At 35.7% G+C, this 18,044-nt stretch overlaps 3 protein-coding genes across 7 annotated transcripts; 2 read left to right on the top strand and 1 right to left on the bottom strand.

Moving 5' to 3' along the window:
* The first annotated feature begins 6,095 nt into the window (after nt 1–6,095).
* Nucleotides 6,096–7,468, top strand: LOC120083172 (heme-binding protein 2-like). Its single transcript, XM_039038787.1, has 2 exons — nt 6,096–6,585; nt 6,789–7,468. Exons 1-2 carry the CDS (start codon nt 6,386–6,388, stop codon nt 7,237–7,239), a joined length of 651 nt encoding a protein of 216 aa, XP_038894715.1. The 5' UTR covers nt 6,096–6,385; the 3' UTR covers nt 7,240–7,468.
* On the bottom strand, nt 7,457–10,424 carry LOC120083171 (probable apyrase 7). Of its 2 annotated transcripts, XM_039038786.1 has the most exons (3): nt 8,984–10,424; nt 8,617–8,905; nt 7,457–8,148 (listed from the first exon to the last, which is right to left on the bottom strand). In XM_039038786.1, exons 1-3 carry the CDS (start codon nt 9,764–9,766, stop codon nt 7,631–7,633), a joined length of 1,590 nt encoding a protein of 529 aa, XP_038894714.1. In that variant the 5' UTR covers nt 9,767–10,424; the 3' UTR covers nt 7,457–7,630. The 2 variants fall into 2 exon arrangements, with proteins under 2 accessions (XP_038894714.1, XP_038894713.1); XM_039038785.1 differs by having other exon boundaries at nt 8,617–10,423.
* A 1,051-nt stretch (nt 10,425–11,475) lies between these two features.
* Nucleotides 11,476–16,779, top strand: LOC120083720. 4 transcript variants are annotated; one of them, XM_039039570.1, is made up of 6 exons: nt 11,477–11,700; nt 11,954–12,114; nt 12,440–12,505; nt 12,945–13,078; nt 13,803–14,243; nt 16,034–16,779. In XM_039039570.1, the coding sequence occupies exons 3-6, from the start codon at nt 12,479–12,481 to the stop codon at nt 16,446–16,448; spliced, it is 1,017 nt and encodes a 338-aa protein (XP_038895498.1). In that variant the 5' UTR covers nt 11,477–11,700; nt 11,954–12,114; nt 12,440–12,478; the 3' UTR covers nt 16,449–16,779. The 4 variants fall into 4 exon arrangements, with proteins under 4 accessions (XP_038895499.1, XP_038895498.1, XP_038895497.1 ...); XM_039039569.1 differs by having other exon boundaries at nt 11,947–12,114; XM_039039568.1 differs by lacking the exon at nt 11,954–12,114.
* Nucleotides 16,780–18,044: the final 1,265 nt, after the last annotated feature.

Raw genomic sequence — 18,044 nt, 5'->3', positions numbered from 1 at the left:
AAAAAGATGACTTTACCCCTCATCCTATGGATTCAGACATTTTTTGTGACAATCCCGCAGATATTCATTCACTCACAAGCCATACCCCTCCTTCCTCCGATTCCCTCTGATCAAGATAACTCTCTCTCCCTTATCGAATAAGCCCAACTCTCATCTTTCTCCCCTATGAAATTTCCTGCTGCTCTTGTTAACCCCTTATCCTAAACCAAGAGCATCCCTTAGCACATCACACTTTCCCCTAAACCTTCGAGATATGGCTTCCATTCTTTCAACTCATAGTCTTTGCATCATGGTTATCCCACCTTCCCCCTTTCCACCAAGCATAAAAAACCATCATCCTCCACCATTACAAAACCAAAACTTCAGTGGGAATTACAGAACTTGCATTCCTCAACTAATTATGACAAGACGGTAACGTTGGCCATTATGGAGGGTGATTCGGTTGATATATGAAAATTCTTTTAAGGATGTTTATGGCTTATGTTATTGGAGGAAACGTGCTTTGATTAAGAAAACTATTATGCAACACAATCCTGGTTTAGTTTTTCTCCAAGAGATAAAGCTGCCATATGTTGATTATTTTCTTATTAAATCCCTTTAAAGTTTTTCTTTCATTGGTTTGACGATGCTTGATGCTATTAATTCCTCTGGTGGAATTCTCATCTTATGGAGTGAATCTGATTGTACTGTCCATGTGGTTATACAGGGTTGTTTTACTATTTCAATGCATCTTTCTTTGGATGTTGTTTTTTTTTTTTTTTTTTTTGCTTATATCGATTTATGGTCCCTATGATGGTGTCCTCATAACTGATTATTGACAGAAGTTTGAAGATATTGTTTGTTAAGGGGGTGATAGTTGGATTATTGCTTGCGACTTTAATGTGACTCGTTGGACTTGAAAAAAACAACATGATCGTTCTATCTCTACAAGCATGAAGGCTTTCAATCATTGGATCAATGCTTTATAGTTGCATGACATTCCTCTCAGCAATGGTAGAGTTACATGGTCTAGCTCTGAACCTATGCAGTACCTATCTCTATTGAATAGATTTCTACTTACCGATTCATGTATTACTAAGTTTGGTACAGTGTCTTTAAAGTAGCTGAATAGAACTACTTCTGACCATTTTCCTCTCATTTTGACATTGGGTAACATCGACTGGGGTCCATGCCCTTTTCGTTTTAAAAATGCTTGGTTACAAACTCCTAACTTTAGAGTCACGGTTGAAAACTGGTGGACCAACAACCTCTGTGTTGGATGGCCTGGTCATGGTGTGATGATAAAGTTAAAACCTTCCAAATTATTTTTGCGTAATTGGAACAGGGCACAATGCACAGTGGCTTCAACTATTCCTTCCCTTTTGTCCCAATTATAAAGCCTGGATGATCTAGAGGATTATGGCCCACTATCATAAGATCAATTATCTTCTCACTGCTTGATTCATGAACAAATTAAACTTCTTATGGCCCAAGAACATGTTTACTGGAAATAACGTTGTAAATTAAAATGGCTTAAGGAGGGGGATAAGAACACTAGATTTTTCCATCGTATTGTAGCAGCTCGTAAACCAAAGAGTAAAATTACTGAAATTCTTTCCAGGGGTGGTCATAGCTTGTTATCTACTTCTGATATTAAATTTGAATTTTTGGATTTATGTTCGCATCTCTTCAGTAATGACAATTCACAACGTATCTTACCTACTAATGTGAATTCATCTCCTATCTCCATTATACAGGTTACTGATCTTTAGTGACCTTTTACAGAGGAAGAAGTTTTTAGTAGGGTCTCTTCTTTGGGATCTTCTAAGTCACCGGGTCCTGATGGTTTTACAACAAAAGTTTTCAATTCTTTTTTGGCCTACTGTTAAGTTTGATATCCAGATCTTGATTAATGATTTCTACTCCTAAGGTATTATTAATGCATCTTTGAATGAGACCTACATTTGTTTAATTCCACAAAAGATGGATTTGAAGTCAATTACTGTCTATTGTCCTATTAGCCTCATCTTGTGTGTTTATAAAATTGTTAGCTTGTCCTCCCTTGCACCATTGCTACCAATCAGCTTGCCTTTGTGGGTAATAGACAAATCCTAAATGCTTCTTTGATGGCTAATGAGCTCATTAATGATTGGTTCTCTTCTAGTAAAGCTTGGTTGATTCTCAAGTTGGATCTTGAAAAAGTTTTTTATATTATGGATTGGGAGTTTTTGGATGTTGTGATTCAAGCTAAAGGTTTTGGCACTCTTTAGCGCAAATGGATTAGAAGGTGTATCTCTAGTGTTAATTATTCCATTATTATTAATGGTCGCCCTCATGGGAAGATTATTCCCTCTCGTGGTATTAGACAAGGTGATCCTCTTTCGTCCTTTCTCTCTAATTTGGTTGCAGATTGCTAAGTCGTCTCTTGGCCCTTAGTTCATCCAAGGGTCTTATTGCTACTCATCCAGCCGATACGTCATCATTCTTTTTTAACAATCTTCAATTTGTTGATGATACCTTACTTTTTTCTATTACAGATCACGTAGCTTTCAAAATCTTTTCGATTTTGTTGGTATTTTTTAACGAACTTTTAGATTAAAGATTAATATTTCCAAAAACGAGTTGTTTGGCATGCATATTGATGCTGCTGAATTGGATTGGATGTTGTCCACTTTTAGTTGTAAACAGGGATGTTGGCCATCTACCTATTTGGGTCTCCCATTGGCTGGAAATCCTAAATTATTGGCTTTCTGGAGACCTGTTGTTAAAGCAATTTAAACATAAACTTCACAATTGGACGTACACCTTTATTTCAAAAGGTGGTAGACATACATTCATACAGGCTACTCTGTCAAGCTTGCCTACCTATTACTTATCTTTGTTTCATGCTCCCAGTTCTATCATTGGTACTCTTGATAAAATGGTTCGTGACTTCTTTTGGGAAGGTTCTAGTGGTGATGGTGGCATGTATAATATGAATTGGGAGACTACTTAGCGTTATAAACTAATGGGTGCCGTTGATATTGGCAATTTCCATTTTCATAATGATGCACTTTTTGGCTAAATGGATTTGGCGTTTTCTCACTGAACATGAAGCTCTATGGCGTAAAGTTATTGTTGTAAAACATCATTCAACTAACGCAGTCTGGCCTTCTCTTAAGCATCATGGCTCTCACCATTCCCCTTAGCGTTTCATTTTTCAGAACATTGAGATGATTGTTGATCGTGTCCAAAGGCATATTGGTAATGGCTTGTCCACTTTTTTTGGACCGATTCATGGCTTAGTTATGGTACTATATCTAATGATTTCCTTCTTCTTTACTGTTTTACGCTTCATCTAGAAGATACAGTGGCGGATGTTTGGATTACTGATTTGAATACGTGGGATTTGCATCTTCGATGTAACCTTAATGAAATGGAAATTGTTGAATGGGCCTCTTTGTCTTGTCAGTTATCTGCTGTTAGAATTTGAGAAGCAGTTGATGTTTGGAGTTGGCCTTTGGACCCTTCAAAACACTTTACTATTAAATCTCTGATGATGGATTTGATTGGCTCCATTGACCCCCTTAAGAAGGATCTGTATTCTATTATTTGGAAGAATACTTATCTAAAGAAAATTAAAGATTTCCTTTAGGAGCTCAGTCTTTGTGCTATTAATACGGTTGGTCGTTTGCAACATCGTATGGCTATCTCTCCTTCTTGGTGCATTTTATGTTGTTGTTGTTGGGATTGATGTCCTAAATCTAGTGCATCTCATGGTTTGTAGTTTTGTTAACATAAATTATTTATCTAATAAACTCAGAGGTATTTTATTTGACATTTAGACAACATTAACTCAATCCAGTAAATTAAAATCTAAGGTTATATGATGTCACTTGAGCAGTATGTGGTTGACATGTTCACATTCAAGTAATAACCTAAAAGGTCTGCAGTAAATGGATGAAGGTTGAGTGTCTTATTCTGGTAACACTGCGGATACGAGCCACTTTATAATTATTACATGAGATGTAAGTGTTACAAACAATATGAACCATATTATTTATGTAAAGACATGTGAGTGGGAGTATCCTGTATAAAGGATTTTATACATAGATCAGACCACGAAATGAATAGACTTTCTATATAACACCATTACTAGAAGAGACTTACATTTCACTAGGATGACCATATGAGACTTGACTTTAATCCTGAGTGAGTCTTGAACTATTGTTTGTGACGGCAATCCTTTGATCTGTATGGGTGAGAGCAACCATGATAGCCGACTCAATAAGCATACCATTTTGGGGATTTGTTTGATTAGGGAGCTGGGAACACAACTATACAAAATGGAATTCACTTTTTCCCATTCTTTGGAAAAGTAGATAAATTGCTCCCTTAATAGCTAATTTTGGGTCTTGAATAACAATGAGACCTCAACTTCTCATTGGTTCGAGAGGTATTAGTTTATAGTTTGACTATAAACTGTTTGTTTATTAAAGGAATCAATGGTACTTAAAGAGTTAGATGTAACTACAGGGGTAAAACGGTATCTTGACCCAATTGTAGTTATGAGTATTTGTGAAGGGCCATCGCTTTATTGATTGCTTATATCTATGGACAAAAATATATCTACAGTGCAAAGTGTAACTATCGGTCTTTAATGGAGCGATCGATAGTTAATGAATATTGATTAATTGGATTAAAAAAATTTAACCAATTAATCTAATATCATTAGAGTTTCTAATTTGTAGGTCCATAAAATAATGAAGAATGATTTAAATTGTTCAAATCAAATGAGGAAATTTTATTAATGAGATTAACATATAATGACTAATTATAGATATGATTTATAATCCAAATTATGTAAGAAAGATATATTTGAATAAGATTCAAATATTAGATTTGTATGAATTGGATTCATAAAGAGATGTATACATATGTTAATTAACTCCATATTAAATAGAACTTAATATAATTATTTAATTGATTAATTAATGATTAATTAATTGATTAAGAAATATAATGAAGATTAGAGATTAGTATAAAATTTATGAGATTTAATTAAGTATATATTAAATGAGATTAATATATGGTTATCTAATTAATTGGCACATTAATTAAAAAAATCCTTATTTAATTAATTGACACATTAATTAAATAAGAATTATTTAATTAATTAGCACTGAGTGTATAAAGGGAAATACTTGCAGAAGAGGTTAACTCTTCTCCGTATAAATATAATCTTATAGCCCATTTAGGGTAAGAGACTTTATTACACAAAAATTTCTAGCCTCAAGCCTCCACCTTCTCTCTAACATCTCTCTAGAAATTCTCTTCCAGAGAATAACAAGGTAGCTTTGTTGGTGGTGTCCTTCTTCTTGGAGAAGTTCGAGATCATCGATAACGGTAGAAGAGGAAAGCTAGAAGAATTTACAAAGGTGAGTTTTTATTTCTCAGTTTCTTCCTCTTTCCTATCATGCTTATGTTTTGTTTGAATGTTTATCTTACAAATGCATGTTTTTATTTTACTATTTTTATTTCCATAAAAATGAATATCTAAATGCAAGGCGTCTACACGCTTCTGCGGGAATTCGATTCCTTCAATTGCAACTCAAAATCCCTTACTCACTAGTCACTTGTTTGCTCATTGTTCCTTTGCACTACGATTTTGGCATATTGTTCTGGAGGCCTTTGAATAGTCCCTTGCTTTCCCTAACTCTATATTTGATCTCTTGGCTTCTTTGTTTGTGGAACATCCTTTTGGTGATATCAAGCAGATTATTTGGTTGCTCTATTGCTTGCTATCTTTTGGACTCTTTGGAATGAGCGTAGTGATTGCCTTTTTTGAGACTCTACCTCTACTTTTGATAATTTAATGAATTATGTTCTTACTTCTGTGTATAATTGGTGTAAATCTGAATCTCCTTTTACTTCTTATTTGTTATCTTTTTTCTCAACAATTGGAGAGACTTTTTGTAATCACCTTTAGGGGTTGGATTTCCCTATTTCATTTTATCAATGAAATGTTTCTTTATTAAAAAAAACAAAAAAAAAAATGGGTTAGAACTTAAATGGAGCAATTAAGTTTCGTTGGCTGAGTCCAATAAACATTCAACAGATAATTGAAAGTTAAAGAAGATGGAAACAGATGAAGTCAGAATCGAGGAACTTGAAAGTTGTAACGTGCGGACAGATTTTAGTCTGGGTTGGATTAGGACTTGGTTTGAAGAGTTTTCACCATCTATCCTATGATGATTGAGAAAGGGAGAGTGAGAGAGAGAGAGAACTTGGGCTTATTTGAAATGGGCCTTGCCATGGTCATAAGGCCCAAATGATCCCTTGACTGGTTGCTTCTTATGAAATTCAAACGTGAATTTGGTAACAAGAGGGGAGGGAGAAAGAGGTCCCAGAACAAGAATCGAGCAGAATGGAGAATCCGAAATTATCGATCTTTCTTATCAACCTCTTGTGTTTTCTCGGTCTTTGCATCGCCATTGAATCACCCCAATACGCTGTTGTTCATTCAGAATCAGACTTCGAAATCAGATTTTACAGAAAATCCACTTGGATGTCCGCTCCCGTCCAGGACCCATCCTTCGAGAAAGCTACGAAAAATGGTTTCCACAGGTAATCCCATTTCCAGTTTTCCACTTCCACCACATATTTTAATCCCATCAACCCCAAATTTACTCTCCCTCGTCGATTCTCATAAAACTTGGAAAAGATGAAAGCATATCTATAAGTAACCTAAAATTGACTCAGTTTGTAACCATCTTCAATCATCCCTTTGGTTGATCGATCAAACCTTTTATAATCATCATTTTGCACAGACTGTTCCAGTACATACAAGGTGCCAATTTGAATTGGTCAAGGATTGCCATGACTGCTCCTGTCTTGACAAGCATTATCCCTGGGGCTGGCCCTCTTCACTCCTCCTCTTATCTTGTTCAATTCTATCTGCCACTTAAGTTTCAAGCTTCACCCCCTCTTCCTCTTCCTGAACTGAAACTGAAGCCCTCTCGTTGGGAAGCTCATTGTGTTGCTGTTAGAAAGTTCTCTGGATTTGCAAGGGATGAGAAGGTCATAAAGGAGGCAGAGAAACTTGCCACCAGCTTGAGTAGGTTCCCTATGGCGAATTCCACCTCTGAAAGGGGTTATGCATATGCCATTGCCCAATATGACTCTCCCTTCCGGTTGATCGGACGGGTTAATGAAGTCTGGGTCGATGTCCATGCATCCGAGTTGGATGGATGTAAATCTAGTGCCATTGCTGCATTGTAAGCTTGAAGTGGGGAAGAAGTAATCATGTTTCAATATGTCCATATGAAGTTTGTTGGATGTGTATTTCAGTTTCTGTTAACATGCCTGCTTCGTGTATTTGCCTATGTAAATGTTTCACTTCCATATGATCCTGAATGTTATGTGGCATGACTTCAGAGACAACTTCATGTCTAGCACATTATCCTAGTGAACAAGTATATTTAGATAAAATGGAAACTTTGCAATAAAAGGGTCTTTATACTTCAGCAAAATTGTAACTTTCTCAACATGAATCACTATAACATCTATAGCTAAAAGAAGATTCTTGATGTTTTTCGATACTGTATATGATACTACAGCTATCTTAAAGAATGAACCAAATGTATATGACACTAACTAGACCACCTCTGAATCAGTTCGGCCTGTGTTTTGGAAGGGTGTAAGATGGCAAAGATGCCTTTCTGCTTAACGTAGGTAGCTTGATTTGATTATAATAAACAACCAATAGAAGACACAGAAGTAACGAAAATACATATACAGGCTCAATTTTTCCCAAAGTTGAATTGTCCTCAGTTGTAGTTGTTGTACTTGAACTTGACCATGAGTGCTCTCCCTCTATCAACGCGGCTCCTAGAGTCCAGGAGACATCTGGGGGGCCAAATATCACTTCTTTATCGCCAAGGCAAAGAGCGTCCTCAATGAGTGATGCCATATAAGGTAGTTGGAAACAATATTGCCATAAACTACTTTGGTTTGCTGAAATACTTCTCATCATATCAGCTTCAGAAGCAGAGCATAACTCCAGACCTCTTTCCCATATGTTTGTCCAATTGGCTCTTGTAGACAGATTCAATGCTTGATAGACTGCAAAGAATCCTGATAGAGCATGAAAGCGCGTGGTGGGAATGACCACAACTGTATTATTACCACCTGCCATTACACAGATGATAGAGAGATAAGAATTTGAACTCCCGAATTTCTTCATTTTTTTCTTCATTTTTTTTCGGGGTGTAGTTTTTAAGATGTAAATTCACAAAAGATCGTTTCGAATGACAAGGCCCTTTACCTAGGAAGTCCTAACAAATGGCTCTTAGAAGTGTTAATATCTTACAAGACTAACAGGTCGTCCTAGATGGATGAATATACACAGTAAACCACGTTACAGATGAGTAACACAAGTTATGCATTCCATTCACCATTTGGTCTGCTAAATAGAATTTGACGTCATCAGGCAATTAATGCTACTAATTTATAAATAGATAACAAGAAGGAAACTCTACATTTCTTCTTGAGTCCTGAGAACAAGAAGGAAAAAAGACGTATATATCCTGCCAATGTGTAAAATCAGGAACATGATAAAGAGGATTGCCACCGGATAGAAAACATGGTGGTACGTACCATTTGAAGATGACGGGCTAGCAAGACATTTTGTAGCATCTATAGGCTCTGACCAAGCTGAACTGCTGGAATTGATTGCAGCAGCCCTTGCAATTCGTTTGCACTGCTCCCAGTTTGGTTTCCCGACCAAGTAAAAAGAAAAGCCAGTTTTGCTGATTTGATGACTCAATTTTACCTGGCCCGAGTTGTCATGACTTAAACAATTGTAGCATGTATATTTTTGCATAAAACTTGAACTAAGACAAGGATGCCTGAGCTCCACTGTAGTCCCATTACTTTTGCCAAGTACCTGTGTTTGATTGAGCAGAATAAGAGTCCTATCAAATGCCTCAATCAAACCAAAAGCTTCCCATGAGAAAGCCAAAACCTGATGCTCAATGGACCCAACTTTTGACCTCATGAACTGCATTTCTTCCCGTTCTTCCCTTTTATGGTCTGATTCCATCACAACCTGCAACGAGGAACCACCCAAATCAAGAATTCCCAAAGTGCCTGACCTTGAACTATTTCTAAAGCTCCCCATTTTGTAATTTAAAGCAACCCAACCATAATAAGCTTCTTCTATACCACTCAGCACCCGTATCCAACTTTTTCGATACATGAAAGAATGCCCCTTTAAAACAGCCTCGATATCTTCCAAAACCTGCTTGGCATCCTCATTTGCCAATCTCCTCAGTCCAGCAGTAGATAAAACAAAAATAGGAGTAAGTGAATGTTTTTCAACCGGTATCTCCTGTTCTGCCCACTCAATCAATGGATTCAAAGAAACCCTTACTCCTGAAATATTGCCGACAAATTTATCTAACCCCGGCTGGGTTTGCATACAGTGATAACTACAAGATTTCTTTCGAAGCGGACTTTTAGTTGAATTGTTAGGAAAAGAACGCAATAAAACAGGCAAGTCACTACCACTCTTCTCCCCCCATTTCCATTCATATACATCAATTCGTGTTCCCGTGCTTCCACAGTCCACGACCACAGTATAATAAAGCTCTTTTGGTGCATTAGAAACTCGAGATTTATATGCCAAAATTGCACCGCGTGAAATCACAAATGTTACAACAACAAGAACAGTTATGTTTAATATCCATTTATGCTTAGTGAATCTCGTTGGTGACAGCTTAAGTTTTGAATGCGACTTGAGATCCATGGTTAAACATCAAGATGTAAGCACGCTAAGATCCACAGATCCTAGGTACCCATTTTCCTTGAAACCTTTTCTATCAAAATTCCTTTTTGGAAGAGAAATATCAACGAACTTAATTGTAGCTAAAACATAATGCCCAGATGACTGAATTATTAGATCCAAGGATGTCATGGAAGAAACAGCCGCTAAATTCTATTTACGCCAAAGCCCTGAATAGGGTTCATCAATTAACAGAACCTTATGAGTTCAAATGAAATCTGATGGATAAAAAATCAAGAATGTCTATCAAACTTAATTATAGGAAAATCGATTTGGCATCTGCTCTAGTTGAGGCTTGGGATCGCTTTTTGTGAAATCCTAATGAGATCAAAGCAAACCACGGTAACTGCACATACTTCTTCATCAAATTACTAATTGCACGTAACTAAATTTACAGAAAATCCCACACTTCTAAAGAAATCGTTTGATTTGGAAACATATGAAACTGTAGAGAGATGGAACTTACTAGACAATATTTTGGAATCTCATTAATCCTCTAGTCCGCCACCGCGTTTCTCCCACTCTCGCGCCACAGCGAGTGATCATGGAGTGAGTGGCTTTGGTCATCGGACGAACACATGTCGATATGTATTTCTTTTTTTTGGGATTTAATAACGTTTTTGTAAAGGTTTCTTTCATTTTCTGATAAAGAAGGTTTCTTTCTATTTTTATCTTTATACTTTTAGATGTTCTCAATAATTAGCTTATAATTCTTTTAAAATAATAATTAGCTTATTATAATCGGGTTTTTTTTTAATAACTTGTTGATTTTTTATTTTAAAAAACAATAATTATTCCATGTTTGAATATTCACCTTGTTTGATAATTATTTTAAATAATAAAACTGTTGTAAATATTTTCAAATTATCACTGTCTATTTATAACAGATTGATAGACATCTATCACAATGATAGATATCTATAGCGGTCTATTACAAATACATAGTGACATTTTACTATCAATAATAGACGCCAATAGACACTGATTGACTTCTATCAATGTCTATCAATGACATTGTTAGATATTGATAGAAGTCTATCAGTGTCTATCAACGTCTATCATTTATAGTTCTAAAATTTTGCTATATTTTGTAAATATTTTCAGCAATTTTATTATTTGAACTAATTTCTCCTTAAAATTATTAGTAATTTTAAATAATTAAATTTAAGATTAATTGAAAATATATTAATGAAAAATGGACAATAAAAGATATAGATGCTAAAATATAATGGAGTAGAGTGACAAATTATAATTTTTCATTTTCCCTAAAAACAAATAAATTTATAACTTTTTTACTTCAATATGAAAATTCAAATTATTAAAAATAATACATATACGCATCAGATAGAAATCATAAATATAAAATTATGTTATTTTTTTTAGTACAGTAAGAAGTACGGTGATTTGGAACTCCGACGATTAAATTAGGCTTATTTTAACAGATGAATAGATCAGTTATTGACTTAGTGGTCATTCATGAGCATAGTTTATCTATCCGAAGCTTTAAATTATTATTAAAAAAGAAAAAAGGAAAAGCAAAGGAAAAGCCCAACTTCATAGATCGTGGCCCAACGGGCAATCCCCTTGCCTTCACTCGGTGGAATAACCCGGGTTTAGAGTTATTTGGACTCAGTTCGGTCAACCCAATTTCTTAAACGGGTCGCTAATTTCCCATTCGGAATAGCCATTAACGCTACCTTACCCTCTGCTTTCTTTTTCTGTGGCTTCCTTATCGTCTACAGTTCAGGAATTCCCTCATTCCAGCTTCATTCTCTCCCAACCCTCTACCTCTTCTTCTCTTCCTATGCGTTTTCAATTTCCACAACTTTGCTTCTCGTTTTGATCCTCTCTTTCTATCTGCTGCCGGACTAGAAGGGGGCATGAATTCCAATTCAAAGGTTAGTTTCGGATTTGAATTACCTGTTGTTTTACATGTTGCCCTTTCGTTATTCGAATTACTTATTAGCTAATTCTTTGCCACTTTCGTTTCGGTTTTGTTCTTGGGTTGGGGATTGGTTGTTGGTTGTTCAGTTAATTGTTGTTGATATGAGGAAGCTAAAACTTTAGCATATTCAAGTCTTATGCTGTCTGGTTTTATATTTTCTTTTAGCATAATGTGCGAATTTTTCCCTGGTGCATGCTAGGAATTAGGTAGTTATTTAGTTGACCTGCGAGGGGTGTGGACTCTGGAGAAACAATAGAGGACAAGTCATTCGGATGCTGGAAGCCCTAGCTTCTGCCTTTGAATGTTGTGTCTGATCACCCGACTCGACAGTTCGCCTTTGTGTGGTTCTGATTTGTTATCTGACAGTGTAAGAAGGTTTTGTGTAATAATAATTGATGAACTTTTGTTAGATGCGGGATACGTAGTTGCCTTTGTGAACTATTTAAGTTAATTGCTTTCACCTCCCCCAAATGTGTAGTTTTGGAGATTGTGATTCATTTTTCAATATGAGCTGATTGTCTTCTTCATATCATTACTGGGATATGTCTGTTTTGAATTTTGAGTTTATAACTAGGCAGAGAGATAGTTTGTCCATGTTGTCGTGCTATGTTTTAGTTATTCTGTCGACTGCCATATTTCAATACTTCTGTAATAAAATAACGACAAGCATGTTTTCTCCTTGTTTGAATCAGGTGCATTGATTAAATGATTTGGTCGTTAAGGTCTAGAAGATGGCCTTAATTACCCATCATCCTCAGGTATTTGAGAAATCATAAAGTAAACTCCTTAGTATTTCAAGTTAACAAGCTTTCCTTTTTCATCCCATGAACTTCTAGGTCTTTTCAGGTCGTATTTTTAGAAAAGGAGTAGCTCTCATTTTCTTCTTTAGTATGTATTTTCATTTTTAAGTAAAAGAACTAAAAAAATAAATCAATAAAAGGAACTATATGTCAATATATCTAAAGAAACTGGTAGTTCGGTGAAAAACCAACCCTTTTGTTGAGATTAGAAAAAAAGTCTGAGTGAGGTTTTTAGAGACGCATGAATTTTTTTTCAAAGTTTATCAATTAGGTAAAAAACCTACCATTTACCCTCATCTTGATGTTGTCTTCCATATGCATCTGACTTTATATCCACATTTTACTTTTCCTTAGTCGTGTGTAATCCTCATTGAGTACAACCTTGGACATGTTGTAGGGTTCTTACGCAGAATTTTCATCAAGATTGTCATCCTGGAACGGCTCTTTGAATTTGAAACATTGTGTAACATCCATTCGCACAGTTGGGAGAGCTGAACACCGTACACCATTGAGGAGCAATATTTGTTTAAGGTAAGGGCTTTGAAAAACTCCTATTTTTTTTTTTTTTTTCCATTTTCTAACTTGTAAACTATTCTCAAATTAGAAAATTTTAATATTAACTGAATTTGAACTTCAAGCAATGTTTGTTGTAATTAAAAGACCACTAGAGATAGTCTAAAGGTCATGCTACTCACTTTGTCAGTCACCACTTTTGTGACTAAAGCGGACCCCCAAGGGCAGCCCCTACCCCTTTGGCAAAGCCTCACAGTCTGAGTTATTCATATTCAGGGGTCGTGTTTTGGAACATTCATGTGAGCTTAAAAAGATAACCCTTGATGTCTCTTGGGTCTGGGCCTTGGGGCAGGTACAACGTACAAGTGCCCCAAGATTAGTGAGGGTGGGCCCTTGATACTAGGTTATAAAAAAATTTGCGACTGAAGTAGACATTCCATGGTGTCAACTTTCTCTGTCATTTATGTTGGTTAGTAACTGTATCAGGTTGCTTGTTGCCAATTTTCTGCTTGTGTAATATTGAGATGGTTGCTAACTTCTTAAGTGTTAAATTCAATTAATCCAGTCATATAGCTTGTCTTTGCTTGAAGTTTCTCTGGTGTACATGAGGATCCTTGTATCATTATAAACAATGGCATTGTGCTTGCCCTTGAAGTTTCTCTGATGTGCATGGGTATCCTCATGTCATATGTAAACTGGTGTGTGTATCCTCATCCCACAAACTCATGGAACTTATTTTCAGTGTAGGGACTCCTCGATTATGTGGCTCAAGACCTAATCTCTTGAAAGTTTCAGCCTTCAAAAGCAGTGCTCGTATAGATGATGAGACAGGTGGGGTAGCAAATGGATCCAAGATTCCCAGCTTTTCTGTAAAGCTTAAAGATGGCGATTATTGTACGGAAACTCCAAAGGCAAACAATGTTCCACTTTGCTATGCCTCTGGAGCAAACGAGGATATTGCTCCATCCCCTGCTATTCAAAAATTGTTCAAGAAATGGTTGGAATTGTTGCGCAGACAACCTGTTAGTCAAGATGTGGATGGGATTCTGGAGGATCTGCCTTCGGCAGAGATGTCAGATACTCAGCAAGAGTCCAATAAAAAGGAAAGCAGCGAGATTCTTAGAGGGGTTTGGTTCCACTTTCTGGGACTTAATGCAGCAGTGAAGATACCTTTGCTAATATTGTAAGTAGCTATTTACTTGTTTTACGCATACTCCTGGAACATTGTTTTGATTTTATCTCATTGTTAACCAAGGATTATTCTGTAGCAACACTATTATCTAATTTAACTGTAGATTGTAGATGTCCCCCCCGTTTTTTTAACGAAGCTTTTATTAAGACAAGGGAAATAATTCTGAAGGTCAAATGCAAACATAAGCAGACCACCACTAAAGGAGCCTGAACAAGAAACGAAAGTCAGAAAAAATGCTCTAACTATTGATGTTAAAAAAGATTAAGGGTAATTACAGATCTCTTTGGTAAAACTAATAAACAAAGAACTCTCTGAACCTAGTTGTGGACAACACCTCCCTCTTGGGGCTTTCTACTTCTCTAAGAATTCTTCTATTTCTCTCGCCAAATAATCCGACAATTGTTTTACATGATAACTTGAAAGGTTGCATGCACAAGGACACCGTGTAGCCTTGTCCCAAAACGGCAGACAAAACTACACTTCCCGTGATCTATTACAAGCCACAAGCACATTAAAGTCTTAGAGAAAAAAGTCTCTGATTGAATCTGTGAAATGGCACCCTCACATAACACGATCCAAATCCTCAAGACACTTGCATAGGACACATGACTAAGGCCTTAGCAGCTTATAAGAAGACATTTGAATGACAAATCAATAATGTTAAGCCTCCCATGTAAGACCTATCGGACAAAGAATTTGCCTTTCTCAGAGACTCTAACCTTTCACGAATAACAAAACAAAGAGGCTTACGTTGATGGGAATCACACAATAGAGAGAAAAATGAACTACAAGAGAATGACCCAGATGTCCCATGTTGGACAGAGGATTTGAATTATTATCTTACATTTTAAGACTACTCACTATTTTTAGGCCCACCCAGTTGATAGGAGAGAAGGGAAAGTTCTGATTTATTTTGCCATTGTTTTGGACAAAGTAAACAGTAAAGACAACCTATAATTGATGGGGGAGTAAGTTATGAGAAAAAATGTTAAATCTCCCAACAGGAGTTTACAACAAGCACCTAAAATTTAAGGTTAAGTACTAAAAGAATATGAAAGAGGAGACAACACCATTATCTTTGTTGTTCTCGACTATTAAAAGATCATGTTCTCATTTTGGTCAAACTCCTTAAATTTCATTGAACTTTGTAAATCTTCCTCACCCCTTCCCTGCTTCCTAAGTTGTTAGTCCTCGGTTACTTTGAAGTATTTGATGCTAGATTTATGTAGTTATCTGCAACTTTCGTAAAACCATGAATATTAAGGACAAGCATGCTAGTATCAGTAGTATGAAAATGTAAATGTGATGGAAACATTAGTATTAAGGGTGTGTTTGGAATTCATTTTCAAGTGTTTAATTTGAAAAATGAGTTATTTTGGAAAAAGTTGGAGTGGTTTGGCAACCACTTAAAATAGCTTTTTGAGTGTATGTTAATCAGTTTTTATCAAAAGTGTTTAAATAAAAATGAGTTTTTTTTTAATATTTTTTCTTAAGTCAATCCAAATGGGCCCTAAATCTACATTGCATCTACATTTTCAAATGAATTACATTAGTATGCTTTTTCTTAATATTCATAAGGACGTTTATGAAAAGAATTTATGTGCTCAACAATACCATCATCTCTCCCACCTGCAGTAGTGACACGTATGAGTTCTTTTATAACTGTGATGACCTTGGTATATATAATACTTCTGTATCATCCATATTTTACACATTGCATAATGCATAGGCCAGGTACCAGTCGTTTTATAGTTTTTAATCTAGATGCTTTCTTTTTTCAGTGTTCCTCTGTACCTGGTGGTCAATGTGTTTTATGGGGCTGAAGTTTCAAGAGAATTGTCTCCTCTTTGGGTTTTGGGCCCCTTAATGACTGCTTTCTACATCAAGATGTTTCACTGGTTGTGTGCACTCTATATCTTCAGCTTTAAGCAGACGGCTAAACTAATAAGAAACTCCCCTGCATACTACCAGACAGCGCAGCGCTATATCATACAAGGGAAACTTAAAGAAGAGTTCATAGCTCGTTTCATGCAACCTATAATCAACATTAAGAATCTAGACTACAAAGAAGTATCACAAAGAAAGTTCATAGAGTTGAGAGAGTGGATTGTTGAGAAGTATCTTGACTTTGTGGAATCAATTTGGCCATACTACTGCAGAACAATCAGGTTTTTAAAGAGAGCTAATCTGATTTAGACTACGGTTTGTATTTTGAGGCAAATCTTTTCCAAGAGCAAAGGCTAGATCTGGTTTCTTTCTCACATAATCTATGAAGCATGATTCGTTATTAAAGCAGGGCTGGCCGACCACTTTTAATGTGGGATTCTTGGTGTTTAATGAGCTAATGAAGGATCAGAACAACTTGAGTTGTCTGATTTTTGTGATTGTTATGATGAGGATGTAATTTTTTTTTTCCCTTCCCTTCTTGTCCTTTTAATTGGAAGAGGCCCCACATTAATTTGCATTTTTCCTGTTATAGTGATGTATGTGTAAGCATTGTCAACTTGAATGTTACCATTACGAATCAGTCTTTTCGATATATTTTATTGTTTCATATTCATTTTGATGAACTGAAACTCCATGAGGCAGGAGTTGACTAACAAATCAAAAGGACATCCCAATAGAATAAGGTCTAAGGCGATTGATTCTAAAACACAAATGGCCAATTTAGTGGTTGGCTTATACTTTTTGACTTGACAACTTCTAAATTTCTAATCTACTATGTAGATTTTGATTAGTTTAATTTTTGGAACTTATGGCTCTGGTCAACTGCAAAAATTTTAAGTAAATGTAGCTAAAATGCATCTTTTTTGGCTGTACTCTTGGCAATTATAGCTCCTTATTTGTGTAATGACATTTTTAAGAGCCAAGTTCTGCTTGGTTGAGAGATTTGAATATCTTTATTCAATATATTGTTGGATTAAAAAATGTTTTAGGTAAAGAAATTCACTTTCCACTCTGACCTATGTAATCAAGTACTGGTTTAAACCTTACATATTGATATATTGAAAAGGCAATACAACTTTTTGAACCAAACTAAAAAATTATCCACGATTTGGTTAATAAGACATGATTTCTAGCCACTATTTTAGTAATAAACACCACACCCCCCCCCCCCCCCCCCCCCCCCCCCCACTTGTCACAAAGTCAAGTAGTAAAAAAAGAATCTAAACCTAGCACAAGAGGCCTAAACCTAACTAAAATTTAAAACAAATGCTCACATAGCCTAAAAAGAAAGGGTAAAAAAGGGAAAATTCACTTTGCTATAGAATTCCTAATTTAGCCACAAACATCTTTAAAAAAATCCACTCATAGCATATTAATCTTTACCATTAATCAATGTATATCTAAGATTCAATTTGATGAGATAGAAAGTTTTAAGAGGAAGTTTGACTCACCTTTCTTTCAAATTTTGACTTTAGAATAGTATTGCTTGATGACGCTCCCTCTATTTAAGAAACTTCATAAAGCGAATGATTATTAGAGGAAGAATATCAATATTGATCGAAAGAAATTGTGTGGCCATTGTTTGTCCCTTCCTCAATGTAAATGTTAATGTCATTATATGACTTTTGAATACGAGGAAATGCCAATAAGGTTGAGACTAATTACCAGGAAATGTCAATAAGGTTGAGACTAATCATCAAGTTATCTCATGAGAAAAAGTATACGCATTATCATTTACTTGTACAAATTGAAATGTTCAATGTTCAATCTCAACACAAATGAGTATTACTTGGCACAATAGTAAAGCAATGAACAAATCTTAGAGGATGAAGATCTTGAAAGTTG

The sequence above is a fragment of the Benincasa hispida genome, chromosome 8 (genome assembly GCF_009727055.1).
Source record: "Benincasa hispida cultivar B227 chromosome 8, ASM972705v1, whole genome shotgun sequence".
In the NCBI taxonomy this organism is placed as follows: Eukaryota; Viridiplantae; Streptophyta; class Magnoliopsida; order Cucurbitales; family Cucurbitaceae; genus Benincasa; species Benincasa hispida.
The sequence above is the reverse complement of the archived record's forward strand: the minus strand, read 5'-3'. Positions and strand labels throughout refer to the sequence as shown.